The 21,084-nt window shown below is 40.4% G+C and overlaps 1 protein-coding gene across 1 annotated transcript in view; it reads right to left on the bottom strand.

The window, feature by feature from the left end:
• Positions 1-21,084, bottom strand: part of nbas (NBAS subunit of NRZ tethering complex) — a gene marked incomplete at its 5' end in the record, with an annotated part of 182,930 nt that overhangs the window by 24,053 nt on the left and 137,793 nt on the right. The window contains one exon of the mRNA XM_082505113.1: positions 4,535-4,674. Within this exon, the coding sequence (XP_082361239.1) occupies positions 4,535-4,674 (140 nt within the window). The remainder of the gene's footprint in view (positions 1-4,534; positions 4,675-21,084) is intronic.

Below are 21,084 nucleotides of genomic sequence, written 5' to 3'. Positions count from 1 at the left end.
AACCTCCGGCAGAACCAGGCTCAGGGAGGGGCGGCCATCTGCTGCGACCGGTTGGGGTGAGAGAAGGAAGACAGGATAAAAGACATGCTGTGGAAGAGAGACAGAGGTTAATAACAGATATGATTCAATGCAGAGAGGTCTATTAACTCATAGTGAGTGAGAAAGGTGACTGGAAAGGAAAAACTCAATGCATCATAGGAATCCCCCGGCAGCCTATGTCTATTGCAGCATAACTAAGGGAGGTCCAGCCCTAACTATATGCTTTAGCAAAAAGGAAAGTTTTAACCCTAATCTTGAAAGTAGAGATAGTGTCTGTCTCCTGAATCCAAACTGGAAGCTGGTTCCACAGAAGAGGGGCCTGAAAACTGAAGGCTCTCCCTCCCATTCTACTTTTAAATACTCTAGGAACAACAAGTGGCCCTGCAGAGCGAGAGCGAAGTGCTCTAATAGGGTGATATGGTACTACAAGGTCATTAAGATAAGATGGGGCCTGATTATTTAAGACCTTGTATGTGAGAAGTAATAAATGCATGAACTAGTTTTTCACTTTTAGTTAACTGTGAAGGCGCAGTTGGACTGATCCTACACACACTTATAAAATATACACACATTTATAAATAAAGTTTCAAGTTATCACGAGTGTATTACAACTACTGCAAAAGAACCTTGCTTTGATTGAGCTGGAAGGATAAAATCCAAGGAACATTAACCAGTTTGTCTCTGTGGTCCTCAGAGAACGGCTCGCTTTTAATTGAGAACAATGGAGCAGGGGAAGAGCAATCACATCATTAGGGTTTATTGATAATATAGCCAACCCTTACTGTGGCTCATAAGACATCAGCTGGTGCAAGAAGGACAGAGCCCGAGGCTCTGTGATTTCCGAGTCTAAAAGTCTATGTACACAGCATCTAGGAGATAAAAGGCACCGCCAGCTCTTAGTAAAATGCAAAGGCAGTCCATAGAAGTTGCCCATTAAAATGTCCGTGTCCTCATGTGTTCCCATTTCCCAAAGCAACAAATCTAATAAAGAAACTACATTTTAAAAAGTGTCTATGGGTGTTTGTGAAGCAACAAAACACACAGAATCACTCACTTTAAGTGGCTGCTTTGACCCAAAGCAGAGAAACAGCACTTATATTTTTAACTTTAAATTCACTGAAGATGCTGAGAGGGCACCAGCAGAGAGAGGCGACAAAAATGAGAGAAAATTAATTGACACCATATGAGCCGCGACACTAATAGTATTCTCCACACAGTCAGCATCAATGGGATATTTTAATTACTACCTCCAAACCACAGACAATGAAATATTTACATGTTTGAGTTTAAATTCAGTACATATGAACGTGTGAATAATAAGGCTAACAACATGGCATTGTGAGAAATCCCATACCACGCATCATGTATGGAATATGAATACTATTGTCAACACATTATAACTCCACTAATTAGTCCATTCACGTGCCTTCCTAAGAGTCATATTGCCTTCTGGAGACATGTTACCATGGTAACTCAACCTTATTTAATATGTAGCAAGTAATGATGAACAAATTGAAAAGACGTATGTATTGCCATGAAGCACCATATATTTAAACACTTAAAAGGAAGAGTTACTCCACCCAGCACCATTATATGCTACACTAATACACTGCATTATTGGATATTTATGTTTTATATTTATAAAATATTTTCCTAGAAATTGCCTCTTTGGTATTTCTGGGCACATAGTGATATTTCAGATATAATTACAAACAGGGGGAAATAAACTTTCACACAGTACTGTGCAAAAGTCTCGACCCACTCACTTCTTGCTTCTTTATATTTTACTAGAAAATTGAGAATTAGGTGCAGTTATGTGCTCACACATAAAAGACAATTTCAGTTGATAATTTTGGATTGTCTGTTCATCCCTTGAATGATCAGCAGGTTAAATGGCTTAACTATATAAAAACACCCAGCACGCCCCTGCGGGCGGTTTATCCTTCAAGCTCGGGTCCTCTACCAGAGGCCTGGGAGCTTGAGGGTCCTGCGCAGTATCTTAGCTGTTCCCAGGACTGCGCTCTTCTGGACAGAGATCTCCGATGTTGTTCCCGGGATCTGCTGGAGCCACTCGCCTAGCTTGGGAGTCACCGTACCTAGTGCTCCGATTACCACGGGGACCACCATTACCTTCACCCTCCACATCCTCTCGAGCTCTTCTCTGAGCCCTTGGTATTTCTCCAGCTTCTCGTGTTCCTTCTTCCTGATATTGCTGTCATTCGGAACCGCTACATCGATCACTACGGCCGTCTTCTTCTGTTTGTCTACCACCACTATGTCCGGTTGGTTAGCCACCACCATTTTGTCCGTCTGTATCTGGAAGTCCCACAGGATCTTAGCTCGGTCATTCTCCACCACCCTTGGGGGCATCTCCCATTTTGACCTCGGGACTTCCAGGTTATACTCGGCACAGATGTTCCTGTACACTATGCCGGCCACTTGGTTATGGCGTTCCATGTATGCCTTGCCTGCTAGCATCTTGCACCCTGCTGTTATGTGCTGGATTGTCTCTGGGGCATCTTTACACAGCCTGCACCTGGGGTCTTGCCTGGTGTGATAGACCCCAGCCTCTATGGATCTTGTGCTCAGAGCTTGTTCTTGTGCTGCCATGATTAGTGCCTCTGTGCTGTCTTTCAGTCCAGCTTTGTCCAGCCACTGGTAGGATTTCTGGATATCAGCCACCTCCTCTATCTGCCGGTGGTACATACCGTGCAGGGGCCTGTCCTTCCATGATGGTTCCTCGTCTCCCTCCTCTTTCTTGGGTTTCTGCTGCCTGAGGTATTCACTGAGCACTCGGTCAGTTGGGGCCATCTTCCCAATGTATTCTTGGATGTTCGTTGTCTCATCCTGGACTGTGGTGCTGACACTCACCAGTCCCCGGCCCCCTTCCTTCCGCTTAGCGTACAGCCTCAGGGTGCTGGACTTGGGGTGAAACCCTCCATGCATGGTAAGGAGCTTTCTTGTCTTTATGTCAGTGGCTTCTATCTCCTCCTTTGGCCAGCCTATTACCCCAGCAGGGTACCTGATCACGGGCAGGGCGTACGTGTTGATGGCCCGGATCTTGTTCTTACCATTCAGCTGACTCCTCAGGACTTGCCTGACCCTCTGCAGGTACTTGGTGGTTGCAGCTTTTCTAGCGGCCTCTTCATGGTTCCCATTTGCCTGCGGGATCCCCAAGTACTTGTAACTGTCCTCTATGTCTGCAATGTTGCCTTCTGGTAGTTCAATCCCCTCAGTTCTGACTACCTTCCCTCTCTTTGTTACCATCCGGCTACACTTCTCCAGTCCGAACGACATTCCAATGTCATTGCTGTATAGCCTGGTAGTGTGGATCAGTGAATCGATGTCTTGTTCACTCTTGGCATACAGCTTGATGTCATCCATGTACAGGAGGTGGCTGACAACTGCTCCGTTCCGTAGTCGGTATCCGTAGCCAGTCTTGTTAATGATCTCACTGAGGGGGTTCAGGCCTATGCAGAACAGCAGTGGGGACAGAGCATCTCCTTGGTAGATCCCGCACCTGATGGTGACTTGTGCTATGGGCTTGGAGTTAGCCTCTAGTGTTGTACGCCACATCCCCATTGAGTTCCTGATGAAGGCTCTTAGGGTCCCATTGATCTTGTACAATTCTAGGCATTCCAGTATCCAGCTGTGGGGCATTGAGTCATAGGCCTTCTTGTAATCAATCCAGGCAGTGCACAGGTTGGTCAGTCTGGTCTTGCAGTCTCGGCTGATTGTTCTGTCTACCAGTAGCTGGTGTTTTGCGCCTCTGGTATTCTTGCCAATCCCTTTCTGTGTCCCGCTCATGTATTGACCCATGTGCCTGGGTATGTATGTATGTATGTATGTGTATATATATATATATATATATATATTTATTTAAAAAAATAAAAACATTCTTTTGAAAATTGTCAGGTGCATGGACTGGACTGAGAATGTGTGGATAAAGAGCCAACATCCAAAGAAAAGCTCCAAACTTTCTGAAGAACTTCAGAAAACCTAGAGAAATACTGCTCAGGACCACATTAAAATCATAAGAAAGTCTGGCAACTAGGAAGAAAAATATAAAGAAATTAGATACAAGATTTTTGCAAAACACGAATACAGCCTTAAAAACTATAAAAACGCTTAAAAAACATTTAAAAAGTATGTAACAACCACAATAGATGTGCTCAAAAAAATACTTTGAGGCTTTTTTCTTTTCTTGCTGACAGTTAATTCTGCTCTGTCTCATATTCAGTCCACTGAACTTTAGACAAGAGCCAACAGCAGAGCTCACATAGTTTACTGGAAGGATGCGCAGCTAGCCTGGCTCTGTCAAAGATAAGGTTCAGCATATAAGTCTTCACTACTCCACAGCTGTTTTTAAACACTTACAATACTTAACTTTTTTTTAAAACTGATAATCAGTCTTTATAGAAGCCATGACAGCACTGTCCTGTTAAATCATCACTGTTAAATCATTAACACGAAATAAGATGGACGTTTGTCTTACACTTCCTCTTTCATCATAGGTGGCCATGCTTGGAGGAGAAGAATGAGCAACTGAAAGTCTTCCCACTTCTGCGCCGCTTCCAACAGCTCCTGGAAAAGGCTGTATCGTTTTTCTTCATTCTCCACATCCTCTATCTGGATCTGAGAAAAAGGTAAAAAGAGAAACCGGGTTGTGAGGAAGGCAAATCAATTTGGAATGAAAACAAAATGGTAGCTACGAGAACATTGACTGCAAGCTTTACCCAGGACACTGAACATCGAGCATGCCTGTTTCTGTTAAAATTCTGCCTTATGTGTGTCGTTGATGATAAACATAACAGCGAATGCCAGCATCATCCACTGAGACGCTCATCTTAGTCATCGGGTACGCGGGCTATTTCCACTACACACCATACGCAAAAATGGATAGAGCCCATTTCATTGATTTCAAATTAAGAAAGCTCTCAACAAACTTGACAACATAATGATTTCACTAAAGATTGCGGGCACGATATTCCTGCCAAAGCAAGATGCGAATGAACTGCACAGTCACACGCAGTCAATCTAGAGCTCCATCAAAGCTACAAAGCCAGCAAACGGAAAGAATAAGGCTTTTAAGAGTAATGGCACATTTCATTGTTATTTTCCAAAAGAAAAAAAAAAAAAAAAGTCACCTGTGGCCAACTTTATTTGAAAAAAGAAAAAACGACTGAGGGGAAAGAATGTGAGAAAAGAGAATGAAAAGGAATGAGGGAGGGATAATATGGAAGAAATGAGAGGAGGAGGAGAGGGAGGAGGAGGGGGAGAGGAGGGAAAGTAATTAATTTTCTTCTCAAAGGTTGGCTTCTAGTTGTGATTTAACAGTTCAGAGAGCGGCTGATTTCTGAGGGGAAAACTATGACCTGCCAAAGCAAGGCTGCTGCAAGACAGGCTGTGTCACACACACAAACACATGTACGCACACACATGCATCACTAGCAGCCAGACTCGGGGAACGGTGTCAGCCTTGGTGGAGCGCTCACATTTATACGACTGGATTTGTATTCTATTCCTAGCGATACTTTACTTGTATAATGGTTTTAAATCCATGCACACGGCACAGATCCCACTCGTTTATTGGCTGACATCTAGCTCTAAAGCACTCATATACAGCCAAGGGGGGAAAAAAATGAACCCAGAATCATTCGAAAATATGTTTCAATGGAAAAATCAACCTCAAAAATATACAGAAACATATTTTTACTGCACAATGCTGTTATAAACAGCAAAAGTCGTGGCAATCGACTAAAGTTCTTCTGAGACATGTTATAAATGTCTAATCATGCACTAAACCACTGGCAGCATAACAGATACACGCCCAGTGTTGTAGTCAATTGCCTTGTGATGGAGGATGGAGCAATAAATGAGTAAAGCTTAAGCTCTGGACCTTCTGGAAATGGAGGTCACTTGGGAAACAGAAATGGAATCTTAACTACCTGTAAAAAGCTCTCACTGCAATCTAAAGCTCTCAAATCCATCCCTGAATGTAAACCGCAACCCAGAGCTTGTTCATCATTATTACTGCTTTAATGCATTATGAATACTGAACATTTTCTAACTATTGATGCCTTTTTAAAGTTTTATGGACACATTTATTCATTATCTATGTAAATTCAAGGGTATGTGAGACCTTGGGATTTCCCGATAATATTCTGATTATATGTTCCCCCTGGAATGGAAAAATGATAAACGGTGAGTGCACCCAGATGCATCCAAATAGAAACTCTTTCGCATACAAAAGGCTATCAGATTGCATCGTCTCACTTGCCCACTCACACACACGTCAAAACTCACCTACAGTTGTCCCCCAAATTAACTCTGTCAATTACTTTGTGGCTCTGAGGCTTTTATTTTCTTAACAAGGAAGGATGTCAATTAATTATGCCTAGTGATTAAAACCAACATTTCCTCTGTGGCGTTGTACAATGAACAGAGTGCAGGAGGGCAAACGGAAGAGGGAGGGGGGAGTGAAACTGTTAGCAGATGCCATGAAATATATTAGCGAGGGAAATAAACCAATGTAAATATGATGTACATCAAAATCTCTTTACTATTTAAAAACTGTTTAGCACTGTCAGATACTTTCAATCTGCGTTCCACGTCTTCCCACCCTTTGCCCATCCTAATATTGATGCTTTTAGACAGCAAGGCAACATAGCATGTGATAATTAAGACCCTACATGGAGCAAAGCAGCCGGAGCCCTATTGTGTTTGTTCTGATTATTCTTCCCCTTATTACCATGCAGCGAAGCCTCGAGGATCCTTGTCCTTGTTCCAAATTATATTTATTCTTCTTTGCCAAAGGTGTTGCACCAAAATACTGTAATGCCTGGAAACAGTAATTCATCAGGTGTGCTCAAAATAAAGCATTTTAATTACCCGCAGGTAGCTCTGTAATAATCAAGTTTGTTTTTTGACAATTATTTAAAACCAGCTTGCCTGCAGTGAAAATTCTTTCGTCACTCTTTTCTTTTGCTTTCAAAATAGCACATTTTGCTAATTCCTCCCAGATTTTCTTCAGAATTAGTTTCCTAAATCTCTGTAGCCCCCGCGTTACTCACCCTAAATCTGACTCTGACTCATTTGCAGGCTTTTATGAGATGTGTACTACTAAGCAAGTTTTAAATAGCCAGACTTTCTTTGTGTTAGCTGGCCTGGCAAAACCTAAAATCTCAGTCAGAGATAAAACGAATCACGACACTGGTTATCAAGCTGTCTTTGTCAACCCAAGCTATCTGCTTCAGTTAAACGGGACATTTGACTTGTCAGCTCTATTTTTTGGCAAAAAACTGACCAATCAACTGCAACCTACTTTAGTCACTGTCATAAAAAAAATTTAAAAGGTGAAGACATTGTAAAGTTTTGTAATCTCTGGTCTATTAGGTTTCATTTCATCTGTATAAAATAGATCTGATATATAGGATGAATATGAAAATATAATTTCTGGATCAAATAAACTTGAATTCTGCTGTGGACAAACTTTACAGTATGCCTCTTTAAGCTGCGGCTCACCATGTTGCAAGAATAAAACATATTCTCTCAGTAGAGAATGAAAAATCAAAGTAGTCATTGAAATGTGTGTTTTTTTTAAAGATGTGATTTTAAACAGAAATTCTAAACATAACCTGCTTTAGACTAGGTTTACTCGTCATAAGTTAAAAAGGGTAAACTTCGTGATACTGTCTTTAACCTCAACATACTTGTTAATACAATAATCTTGCGTTGTTGTGCACCCCTCTCATCTTAAGTTGTTCAGAGAATATGTCGGACGTTTTCATATTTATAAGTCACGTATCAAATCACAGCCCACAGCCAAACTCAAACCGCAATTACAAATCAATGCTGAGATTTTTTTGTTTTATTTCATCAAAGATTTTGACCAAATTAGTTGCCATGTGAAACTAATAAACATATTGTGTTTTTTGCAGATGTGAGGTGGTGTGTGGATCTGTGTCATTCCCAGTGGTGGAGTTGTAAATCTCCTGTGTGCATACAAAGGCTGCAAATACCCACACACCACATTCCTACTATCTAAAAAGTCTTTTTTTTTTTTTTAATGTTAATTTTTTTTTTTTTTTTTTTTAAATCAAACACTGATCTCCTGTATGGATAACAACATCTGTAAAGTAACTATTTTTTTTATTTTTTTCCCCCTCAAGACAGAACCAATCATAGCACAGCAACAGCAGGTCAGGCATTGATTTTTCCATCCTAAGTACTGTGTATGTGGCTTTAGTAAGCGTGATAAAAGAAAAGCACGGGGAATGGCCTTAATGTTGTGTTTATCAGGTGTCACATAAGTGGGAATCATTACTATGTTCATAGAACTACCTCAGTGCTGCAGAAACAATGGTTTATTTTTAAAGCCAAGGAAAACATAAAGTGCTATAGGTTATCAGGAAAAAATACCATACCATATCCACTGTGCAATATTTCTCTATTGTGTGAAAATAAAACAAATCAACCGAAAACAGCAGCTTTAACCAGCAGTGCTTGAAAAAGCTTTAGTTGTTTAGCAATAAAGAAGAGGCAGCAAAAGACACTTTAGGCAGTAAAACGTATGTTAGAAATGGTATGGATTGCTCTTTTTTAATTTCTTTTAAATAATCACATGGAAATACTATATATTACAGATAAGGTGTAGAAAAAATTTCTACCACACATTTCCCTTAAAACCAAATTGAGTAAGTGTGGAAAAAAACAGAAATTAAGACTTCAGTTCTTGTAAACCACTTGCAGCCGCTCCCACTGAGAGATCAGCAAACAATATGATATGCCATAATACCGACAGAGAGAAATGGTTGCACAGGGTGAAAGTACAAACTGCGTGTAATTTTAAGTATAAAAAACCAATTCTTTTCTGCTGGCACAGCCAACGCTGCTGTTAAATTATGACAACAGCATGCTAAACTGCTCGCCCACTGTGCCTGGAGGTAGCCACGGTGCTAACAAAAAGATATACATGAACATAGAGAACAAGAAGAAAGCATGGAAATGAAGAAAGCAGACAGGGGGAGGTGGAAGTAAATGAAACATGACAATGAGCAGTTACCAGTAGCTGGTTTATTACCCTCTGTCAGCCTTTTCAGCAGGATGAAGAACTGAAACTGCTTGTGTGTGTCTTGATATGCAATTGCAATGGGACACTGCAAAATGCCCATCTCCATCTACTAATGTTTGCTATGAAGTTTCAAGACAAATCATTGATTTAGAAACACTTTGTACAAAACGCTAAAAACTGAAACAGAAACAATGAGGCTCTTTTTTAAAATGATTATGATTTCGAAGCCAGCATGTTTAAAAAAAGTAGGGACAGGGAGATAGAAATGAGGCGTTCACCAACATCTGAAAAACTGCGGGAATGGCAGTAATATTCAGGTCCCCAGGATAACACAGTCTCTATTAATAACACACACTATCTGTATTGGAAATCGTGACTTGGCTCTGGAAACCCAGACAGAAACACTGTAAGCGAAAATACAAATATGCTAAATCACTAACATGCAAAGGGAAAAACCTATATAAAATATAGCCACAAATTCTGCTGCCTTCTGACCTTCTGCCTGAGTGTATTTAACGTTGCATAACAGTAAACAATGATGGATAAATCAAAAATCTGGAATTCTTTTTGCAAATCTTCAAATTGTGTCTTGTAGAACCACCCTATGATCAAGTAGCTCGTAGAACCACCTTTAGCAGCAATAACGAAGTGATCATCTTCTGTATGACTTCTTCAGTCTGTCACATCATTGTGGAGGATATTAGGCCCACACATTTTTTTTCTTTTTCAGTTCAGCCATTCGATTTTAGATTTACTGCTCTGCTTGGGATCATTATCCTGTTGCATGACCCAGTTTGGGCCAATCTTTAACTGTGGGACAGAAAACCTCAAACTTTACTCTAGAATACTCTGGCACAGGCAAGTCAGTGACTGCAAGGTCCTCACGTGCAGCTGCTGAAAAAACAAAAAACCCCAAACAAATCATGAGCCTGCATCTCCGAGCTCAGCAGTTGGTATGAGGCGTTTGTGCTGTGCTTGGTTTGACATTTCTTCTCATCTGTCCAAAGGACATTTTTAACATTTTTTCTAATTGTATTGTCATAAACTTTAAACTTTAAAATGATAAGTAAGGGCTGTATAATATATGAGACGTTCCTTTTTTGGAAGCAGTTAGGGTTTATTTAGTTGTTCACATGACTTATCAGTATAACTGAAAGTTTAAAAGTCTGCATTGTTTTACAAGAAGAATATCTGACACATTATGAAATGAAGACAAAACAGCCAAGGAGAGCCTTACATATCAACATGCTGCACTGCTGAGTGGTAAAATTCCTGCTTTAAGGGAGATGGGAAAAACATTTTCCTTTCAAATCTACAGCAGTCTCCTCTTGGTCTCGTCTAAAAGCTTACACAGCATTACATGAGTTAGAAAGATTGACTGAAATGTCATACCTTGTAAATCTTCCTAAAGCTGAAAAAAAAACTGCTTTCACCTTTTTGAAAAAGACTAACAGTAATCAGAGTTGGTTGTAGTTTGCCAAAAACAGTGTTGTGTAGTCCAAAAGGTTCTCGCTTTGCAAATTGAAAAATTGCAATGCATTCTAACTCTGCTATCAGCATATGATAATAAAATAGGAGGGGAAAAAAGACAGGAAGAGTGCCAGTGTGTGAGAAAGAGATAGGACCACATCAATAGCAAAGCAAAAAAAAGATTGTCAGAAACCTCATGGGCAAAAACACATACAGTTCTCAGAGGATAGAAATGGAGATGAAGTATAAAATACCGCAGCAGACGAGTCCAGTTGACGTTTACTGCTTTAGAAAGAGAAACTATATATGTATGCGAGTGTGTTTGAGGGGGTAGACAGATGAAAGAGTCACTTGCATGAGACTGCTTTCACTCCATTAATGGGGAGACACACACAAAACACAATGAGGACCATGCAAACATGCACGCAGAGAAGAAGCAAAGAAACAAAGCTCCATAAACGCCTGTGAAGCAGTTTTCACCATATGTCACAGTCTTTCCTTAAGCTATAAGATCCCACTAAATAAATATTCCAGCATCAAAGTGTTCAGCTGTGGTCTGTTAAATATGCACGGCTTTCATCACACTTGAAGGTAATACTGTAGATAATTTTAGAACGAATACCCTAAATGCTGAACAATAATTCTTCAGGGGTAAACATAATATTCCAATGAAATGAGCCCCATATGCCGTCTTCAGTACATTTTATCATTTTACAATTTATGGCATCCTTTTAAATGAACTGAACAAATCTATAATAGCTTGTTGTTGGTTAAGTGACTAAGAGGACTTAGTTCAGTACACATAAAACTAAAGAAATATTCCTTTATTAAAAGGCTTATATTTAAATCAACTTGAACAAATTGTAAAAAACTTTCATTTTTCAAGCATGAAAATACACAAGCAAAAATACCATTATTAACACTATTATTGCAGGTCACAGCACCAACCTGAGCAGGGTTTTATGGGTTAAAGTTTTTGTCTTATATACTGTTAAAGTAAATTTTTATGCTTTGACATGTTAGCTAATGTATTTCATATGTCAGCATACAAAACAACACTAAAAGAAATGGTCTATAGGTACTCAAAGCATAAAAGTTAAGCAAAGGACTGCCTTTCCTTGAAAAACCTGCCTTCTACCCATTTTATTGAGGACTGTCAACATCCACCCTAAAAGCAGTGTACAGTGCAACATAGATGTTTAAGGGCACGACAAGGTTTGAGGTAATTACTAAGTGCCTGACAGGTACGGCATAACATTTATTACAGTTTGCAAACATACCGCTGTTGCTTGAGCATGAAGCTATGAAGCTATGTTAGAGTATAGTGGGTGCCAAGGCTTGAAGAACTGCCTCTCCTCTTGTTACGACCCAGAGACATAATTGGCAATGCATTATTTGCACCTGAGGTTGACAGTATGTTTTCTCCCTCCCTCCCTGCCTACATGTTCTAATGCGAGTGACTAGACTAGAGACTGATGGTCCATACATTAAATTGACCACCTGGCTATGCCAGCTTAGGGCCTATGCCACTCACTTATGTTTCTGACGCCCACCCAGGCCATGCTATGCCATACCAAGCTTAGTGTTAATGTTTGTGCTTTCAGGTGAGCTGGTTAAGAGTTACTAGACTCTTTTTTTTTTAGTGCATAATCTAAATATCTTCAAAAAGTTGCACAAGCTACAGAGCAGAGGAACCTTCTTTTTTGGTATTCCTTTGTTGGTTTATGTTAAGAAGACAGAAAAGTACTCATTTTTGCACTAGTTTGTAAATTGTTGATATTTTATATTATTGTTATAGTAAAAATATAAAGTGTTATAAATAGAACTCCATAAAGCCCATAATCACAGTTCTTCAACCTACAAAGTCAGTATTCAATAATAATATCATTATACTGTTCATAGATTTAACCCCATTAATTTTTTTGGTAGTTGCTCAATTTCTGACAGCATTCTGATGGAATTTTTAAATTTAAAACCGGGAACTGACATAAAGCAAGATTTTAAGGAAAAAAAAAAAAAAAGAAGCCAAATCAGGCTTTATTTGACTTGAGCATATGTGTATGAGCACGTGTGTATGTTTGGGGTGATTATGTTGGTGGAAAGTCCACTGACTGCCAAGCTTCAATTAATGCTAAAAATCTATTTAGGGACAACAGTAGTTGTAGAGTGCCAGATAAATAGAATTACTGCAACTGTGTGAAATGAGCATTTGATCTTGCAGCCTTTGAAATGGTTTCTTCAAAGATGGGGAAGCAGGTCTGCAACCATTCGCAGTCAGATCCCATCTTCACAGCAGCACTTGGTGAACCAAGACGGCAATAAGGTGACAATAAAATGGCAATACGCTGCTGTTAGTCTGCTATAAGTTTGCAATTGAATGGGGTCAAGTTGGCCATTACATACAGTCTTGTTTGTGATAATTATCTGTCATAAAAGATAAATCGGCAAGCCCAGCAAGAGTTCACCCAGAACCTCACAGAAATTGAGGAATTCCTCCACAAGCAGTGACGCAGCTGCTGTAAGACAGCTTATCTGCAAAAAGATCTTGCTTTTATAGCCAGAAGCATGGCAGATTAGTTGTGCTCATCAATCCAGAGTGACTCAGACTGATTGCAACAGGTTGGGAATCTGCCTTCTTATAAATTAGGCAGGAATTATTTGCAGACTGTCTGGGAGCGGTTGCAGTCAGTCCAAGTTGGACAACGATTGCTCCTAGACAAGTTGCCTCCCATCAAATTACTCATTACTCCATTAAAACAAATTCCCAGGACCCTACAAACTTATTTATGACCCTACGTTTTCTTCTTTTAGTTCAAAACTGATTGTGGGCATAACGATGTTGCAGTCTGTAGATACCTTTTGTAGCTTCACATAAAAGAAAGAAAGGTATGATCACATGGTCAGTAAACATAGGGAAATAAGGGGCCTGCTTAACATTTGACAAAAATCTACTGCACATGGTTTTTTTTAACCAAAGTGTTCATAGGCTGAGGTTTAATTATGGTAAATGGTAAATGGCCTGTATTTATATAGCGCTTTACTAGTCCCTAAGGACCCCAAAGCGCTTTACATATCCAGTCATCCACCCATTCACACACACATTCACACACTGGTGATGGCAAGCTACATTGTAGCCACAGCCACCCTGGGGCGCACTGACAGAGGCGAGGCTCCCGACACTGGCGCCACCGGGCCCTCTGACCACCACCAGTAGGCAACGGGTGAAGTGTCTTGCCCAAGGACACAACGACCGAGACTGTCCAAGCGGGGGCTCGAACCGGCAACCTTCCAATTACAAGGCGAACGCCCAACTCTTGAGCCACGATCGCCCCCTAAATTATTGATTTAACAGAGCAACCCTTGGAGTAATTGCTTACTTGCTGGAGGTTTGAGGGGACAACCAGAGTTCTGAAAACAGTCTTCATATCTACATTTCCTTTTGACAGCTCTCCGAAAATGAAAAGGCTGCAATATTCAACAGCTGTTGACCACCTCCACTAAATTATCGTCTATTTCTGCAGTCATTCCTTTTCACATTCGGTGAAACAGAGCGACTACTTAATGCAGTAAAAGGCTTTTATATATATTACCTGCAGACTAAACGGATTACAGTCAAGACAGGAACCTACTGCAGTCGTATCAGATACAGCTCTGATGACAGTGATTGATGATTAATGCTTACATTTTCAACATGCACTAGTTTTTTTTTTTTATTAATTAATCAAATCCGTCCGTAAATGTAGAAGACAAACAGCTCAATCACTCACAATCAGCAAGGGGGAAGTCTGACAAATAACTCCTAGACTCAACAATCAGTGCTGCTGGTCAAGCTCTGAGTGGTTTTTTAAAGTTTCTTTAAAGTTTAATAATTACCATTTAAACTCTCAACATCAATAACTTTCATCAGAGGTTCATTTTAGAAAAACAGCACAGAGTCACAGCTCTGCCTCTGTCTGCCTTAACAAAACACCCTATGGCTAGAATCTATAATGAACAACACTGACTACAGTGTAAACAATTGTGGATAATATGTGCTATATAACACAATCATGCACAGCCCATATATAAATTTAAGTTAGTGCTGTCAGCGTTAATCTTCTTAAAATGACATTAATGCAGTAACTGCATTAAATCTCGGTTAGCGAGTTACTGCGGATCGCCACGTGGGTGGGGCTGGACGACGCTAACACGTTAAGAGCTAACTGCACTAATGCGTTGACGCCGTGCAGCCGCACGCACGCTGACAGCACTAACTTAAATATAATGTTACATCACTAAATATAAAAAAATAATATATAGAGTATTTAGATAGGCATATATAATAGAAACTTCAAATTCACTGTTAACTGGTAAATAACTAATGCCACAAATACTTGAAAACTGAGGCACAGCATTGCTTGAGCTAAACGACCCAAGGATATCAGGTAAAATGTGAATCTCTGTATGCCTTCAGTCTGTTTTTCCCCATTGTTCATACTGCACAATCAAAGCAAAACGGTTGGCTAACTGGATGATGACTTACTGCCTACATTAAGTTGAACTATGAATGAATCAAAACACAATAATCATCGATAACTTTATCATAATTAAGAAAACTAAAATCCATTTTTGCTAATAGATAACACAAAACCCTACACACTATACAAACTGTCATGCCAGTCATGGTAACTGAGAGGAGCCCTGTGACGGTCATTGTTGGTAGCATTGAAGATAAAAACTGTTTGGTAGTCCTCCCTCCAGTTGTAAAAACAAACACCAAAATATAGGGATGGGTACCGGTGTGGCACCGGTTCTGACATAAACGGTAGTAACCAGACCGAAAAGCAGCGCACATTTCGGTGCTTTATTTCGGTGCTTTTTTTTCCTGAGCTGTGATACACTTCTAGCCAATCATTTTATGTTTCCGAGGATAGTAGGCGGGTCCAGGTACATACGTTTTTTTAGAGCAGAGCTACAGATTAAAAATGCCCAAGGCGAAGCGGTCAAAAGCCTGGCTGTACTTCACAGCAAAATATGCAAACTCAGCAGCCTGCAACAAGTGCTTTAAGCTGATACTGTGATACTGTCAAAGGAGGTAACACCTCGAATCCGATGAAACACCTGGCGACGCATAGCGGGTTTTTTTTAAAAGCCCAGAAATGCGCTGTATTTGATATCTTGCTGCGAGACCTCACACCGAGCACATCTACTGCGGGTGGGTTGCCTGTTATCGGACCCGGAGTTAGCAACATCCCCCAAAAACACGAAGAGGAGAGTCCTGGCCCCTAGCCCTGCCAGTGTAGCAGAAATGATGAGGATGATGATGCAGCAGCAGCCGTTCTTTTCTGCGTGAGTAGCTTAATGTTGTTCGTGTGTAATTTACGTTGAGTAGGCTAACCACGTTATTACATTAATGCATGTAAGGTGAACTAGCAAACATCATCATAGCTACATGCGGCTGTCTTCTTGTTTGATGGCAGATACTCCCTTCACCCTGGCTAAAAAGGCTAAAATGACCAAAGAAAAAGTGGGAAACAGTTAAACATGAGAGGTTTTGGACAAAGTTTGTGTTTTTTCCATTGTTTAAGCACTGCTTCCAGCCAAGAGTGATACCATATATGCCCCATAGCTGCAGAAAAGGCTAACATTGTTATCTTTTTACAAAAAACCAGCTGACCATGAGAGGTTTTTGGACCAATTTTGTGTTCTCCATTCTTTAAGCACCGGTTTGAGCACCGTTTGAGCACCGGCACCGTTTCAAAAGTACCGGTTTGGCACCGGTATCGGATAAAACCTAAACGATACCCATCCCTACCAAAATATCATCCTCATGGTGGAAAGATGTAAGTAATAAGGACACTGATATTTCAAGACAGCGCTCATTCATACCGTCAGTGCAACTTTAAATAAAAACTCCATTTATGCTGCAGTTATTAGATCACACCACACGCATGCAGACCAGCACCACATGACACCATCCCTTCATTCCTCACAAGTTCCCTCCTTGCAACTGAGTGACTGGTGGAAGTATATAGTTAACAAATCATCACCTGCCGGTGTGACACTGTGGTCGACGGGTTAATGATGAGTGCTGTCCATCACTGTCCGTCTTGGCAGCTCTCTCCCACACTCATCACATCTTACTTCAATCACGACGACGAGCACTCTCAATTCCCCCTTTCTATCAAACGAGCAGCATGAAGGGGGATAGCATTTTTTTTATAAATACCTGGGCATCTAATTGCGTCAATATGTAATATGTTGGGTGGTTGTCTATGTAAAGTAAATGACAACCACCCAAACCAATTTCTGGTCCAGGAAACTGTTTTGCGGAAGTTTTGCGGTAAGGACTGTCATGACCAGTTGCTCCAAATTAAGTGAGCAACCAACTTTATTCATAAAGCACTTTAAAAGCAGCAACCACTGACCAAAGTGCTGAACATAGGAATAAAAATAATACAATTACAACAAAAAATAAAAGCATCAATAAATTACAAGACACAATTTGTCTTTCCACTAGCCCTCCAGTTTTGTTCACCTCCTTACTTTAGTGTTCCTGCTCAAAATTGACCGGTCTGTTTTAACAGCTCTTAAATTAGCATAACAAACATTTTTCACCACCAAATTCAGTTCAGTGGGTCATTTGCGTGGGTTGTTGACTGAACGACCCCACAGGGGCGCACCACAGATGTAACAAGGTTGATTAAAACACTCAAAAGTCAATGAAAGACGTGATCATCGCTTTTATATGTTCATGTGCATAGTGTGGAGGATATTATAAGGCCTTGAGGCAATCAGATGTAAAACACGGTATTTATGAGTGTTTTAAGTTGTAAATTGGTCAGATTAAACACGAACATGACAGGAAGGCTAGTTAATCTCAAAAGCTATACATATACACATTTCTGAACCAGATTTTATTGTTTCTTAAAAAAAAAAAAAAAAAAAACCCCCCACAAAAAACCCCATACTTTGCCTCCTCTTCCTTACTTCCGCTGATAAACAAGTTTTTGTGACTATTAAATTAAAGTTCCATTATTTACAATATCCCCATAGGTTAGACTGCACTAATTTGTTCAAGTTCATCTCCACCCTTAAGTGTGCAGTTAATGTACTTTGCTGTTGGGTAATACTTGAGAATGTTGCTTTTTGACCTTTGTTTCAAAAAAAATTAACCTTTTTCATATTTCTAGACTTAATTTCAAATTGTAATTCATGATGACATTTTAAAATTTAAAACGATATGATAAGGTCATGCATATGATTGCAATTGCCATGCACCGATTAATCAAAAATGGTTACTAACAAAAATGTGCATGGTAAACTCTTTTTTTGAAATACTCTGCATCACAAGCAACACTACACCTGACAGCCTCGTTCAGCTAATGTGACCCATGAGTCTGCTTCTCTTCAAAATCAAATTCAAGTCACAGATGCTCCGTTTCTTCCTAAATTTACATGGGCTATTAGTGAAACACTGTGTGAACCTTTGCCCCCATCAACAAAGCTACCTGATAATCTTCTCTATGACTTGGCAATTATCTCAGTCCTTGACCTGAGAGGCAAGAAGAAGAAAAAAAAGTGAAGGGAGAGAACACGGGATGTGGGCATGTCAGTGTATCGGACTGGGAGTGCCAGCGGAGCCATGGGATGCAGAGATCTCGTTGTCTGGCCTTTACTGAGAGCGCTCTGAATGAGCTCATCAATATTCATTGACCTGCTCTGGCTAATGTCCCCAGCGACGAGCAAAATAAAGTTACAGAGGTCGCACACTTCACAAGAGGGGAGAAAGCGGGCTGGGAAGAGTGAGGCAGAAAATGAGCGATGCAGAGGAAGTGAGCGGAGTTGATAAGAGGGGGCAGGTTTAGGGGGAGAAAAAAAAAAAGAGGGAGAGAGAGCGCAAAGAGAAGCAAACACCAAAAGGGCAAAGCCTCGAGGCCTGTAGGGGTTTCAGGAGTTTATTACGAGTTGAAAGTGAGACGCATAAAACATGCAGGGGAAACATAAGTGCAGAGATAAAGACACACAGGCCTGTGGAGAAAAAACAAAAACCCACACAAATACCCTTGTGTATGCATGACATGACAAGTTGAGTGCAATGACAAACAAATACAGCTTTTCTAACCTCTCCCTCTATTCGTTTTGCATTTTCTGTGCACTAACTTAGTAGACCCACGTTGCATAACATGACACCTGGGTGTACATAATGGCGCACGCCTCAAGAGAGGAAGAAGAGTAAGATAAGAGACCGGAGGGGGGAGAGCTCAGAAGACAAAACACAGAAGAGGAGTGGCTAGAAAGCAAGAGTAGATCGGTGTTAGAAGGAGAGAACAAGCTTGTCGCTTAAAACCATCTCGACACACAGCGGCGCACGGTAACATATTAAAACCAGTGTTACAACTGCTCATTCTCCTTAACCATGCATGCGCACATAGCTCGATGAATATTCGAGGTGTGAGGAAGATAGCGTAACTTAAGATGGGAATTTGCTTAAATTATTTATGTGTAAAATTTCGTTTAAACAAAAATTCAAAGGTAGATGTGAGCTGAAGACTGCGTTTACCTGGCGCTATGAAGCAGCAAAGAACATGCCAAAAAAGATAACATCGCAAGAGTCCCTTCCCCTTCATCTCAGTTTTCACCGTCTCTCTCCCTCTTTCTCATCTGGCACCGCGCTGCCCACTCCTATAACTTCAGCTGTCCTCGGGCTCTTTTCTTCTTATTTTTCCTCCTGTCTTGTCTCCCTCTGCACATCCCTTCTTTTCTTGTTTATTTTATTGCTCTGCCTCCTCTCTGGTGTTTAGGGTCTTTTTTTTCTTCTTTCCAAGTCATCAGTGATCCCACCAAGATGACAAAGCACTGTGCTCATCTCTCCTTGCTCCAAGTTAAAAACAGAGCATAAATAAAGTTTTCAAAAAAAGAGAGAGAGCCCAAGGGGGATAGATAAAAGCTGCCAAAACAAGTGGAATTATAGCTGGGGCTTTGCCATCACGACAATGACCCCTGATCTGTTGCATTAGGCTGTGGCCATAAGATAGCTTTCTCAACCCCATCACATTTATTATTTATCTACTTGGAAAGAGACTCTGCTCGCTCTTTGTTCTTGTAAAACCCTCTTCCCACAGTACAGGCTCATTCGCTTTCATCAGACAAATCTTTCCCAGCTTCCCTGTCCGGCTTCTCCTCTTCACATGTTCCCCACCGCGGCAACACGCTGTCATTTTTATAAAATTATTTTTTTATTTATTATTTTTTGCACACAATTCCTTGTTGTGCCTGTTAATAATCAACAACACCATTGTTCTGTCAACCAGAAACAATCCCACTTGTGTTCCTGTTTGTATTCCTGTCATATCAAACAAAGACTGTAGTTCCAACAAAATAGTATGCCATCCTTCAACGTCTTTCATGTCAAGCAAAGGCTTATCTTAGCACTCGGGTGTTGCATACTTCAAACGGTTGCCTTAATATTTAAATATACAGCAGCTGTGATGGGGGTGTTTTATGATATGGCGGGAGGGCAGATGCACTTAGGTGTGAGCAAACATATATGTTTGTCCATGTGTTGGCAAACCCATATGCACTTGTAACAACACTTAAAACACACTGAGGTCTTAAGCCCTTTTCAAATATTGTGCCTGTCATGTTTACATATGCATGAAAGCCCACAAACAGATGTATTCTATAATTTTCTGCTTAATTGGTGCATAAAAATGGAAATTCTATCAACGAAACAAAAGCAAAGACTGATAAAGAGACTGCGGGAAACAAGAATCAGGAGTGTGTTTAGATATAACTTTCTGCTATCAAGACAGGCCATGAAAAAGAACGGACAAAGAGGAAATAATTGGATACTGCAGAAAGTGAATATAAAGAATAAAATGTGTTTTTATGATTGACCTGAATAATTATATACTTTGGGAATATGTTTGGCCGACTAACCCATAATTTCAACCTTATCAAATATGAATAAAAAATAATCAATGAATTGCAAGTGGGGAAAAGGACATGACATTTTGAAATGTGAAATGGGGAAAAAAAAGGAAGGAGAAGAAGACCCGCCTTCGGGAAAAGTCAGACAGGCTAGGTTGGATTTAATGTGTGAGGTCGGGAGGGGGTGTAGCTACAGAGAAGCTTATGGAGGGAATGGCAGAGCACATTCTGCTCACCTCACTTCATCCATATTATTATATAGATGACACACTGCTTGGTCCAAACAGCATCAAAGCAGTGTTTCACGGCAAATGATCCATGACATTGACGGAGACACGTCGCATCAATCTGTGATCACTGCTTATTCACCCACACAGACATGCATGTGATTTTCCTTCACATTTACAGTGAAAAGCTATATGAAGGCTTTAATGCAGAGAGCCACCTTCTTTCACTGCACTTGAGTGTGTGTAGGTGTGTGTGTGGCCATTATTGCTAGCACTGCCATGGGATTTGGAATACTAATTAACATCGCCACAATACGAAATCAAGGCAGTAGCAGAGATGGCAGCTACGTCAACAAGCACAGT

The sequence above is a fragment of the Aulonocara stuartgranti genome (genome assembly GCF_965226115.1).
Source record: "Aulonocara stuartgranti genome assembly, chromosome: 15".
Classification (NCBI taxonomy): Eukaryota; Metazoa; Chordata; class Actinopteri; order Cichliformes; family Cichlidae; genus Aulonocara; species Aulonocara stuartgranti.
This window is presented reverse-complemented; position numbering and strand designations above follow the sequence as displayed.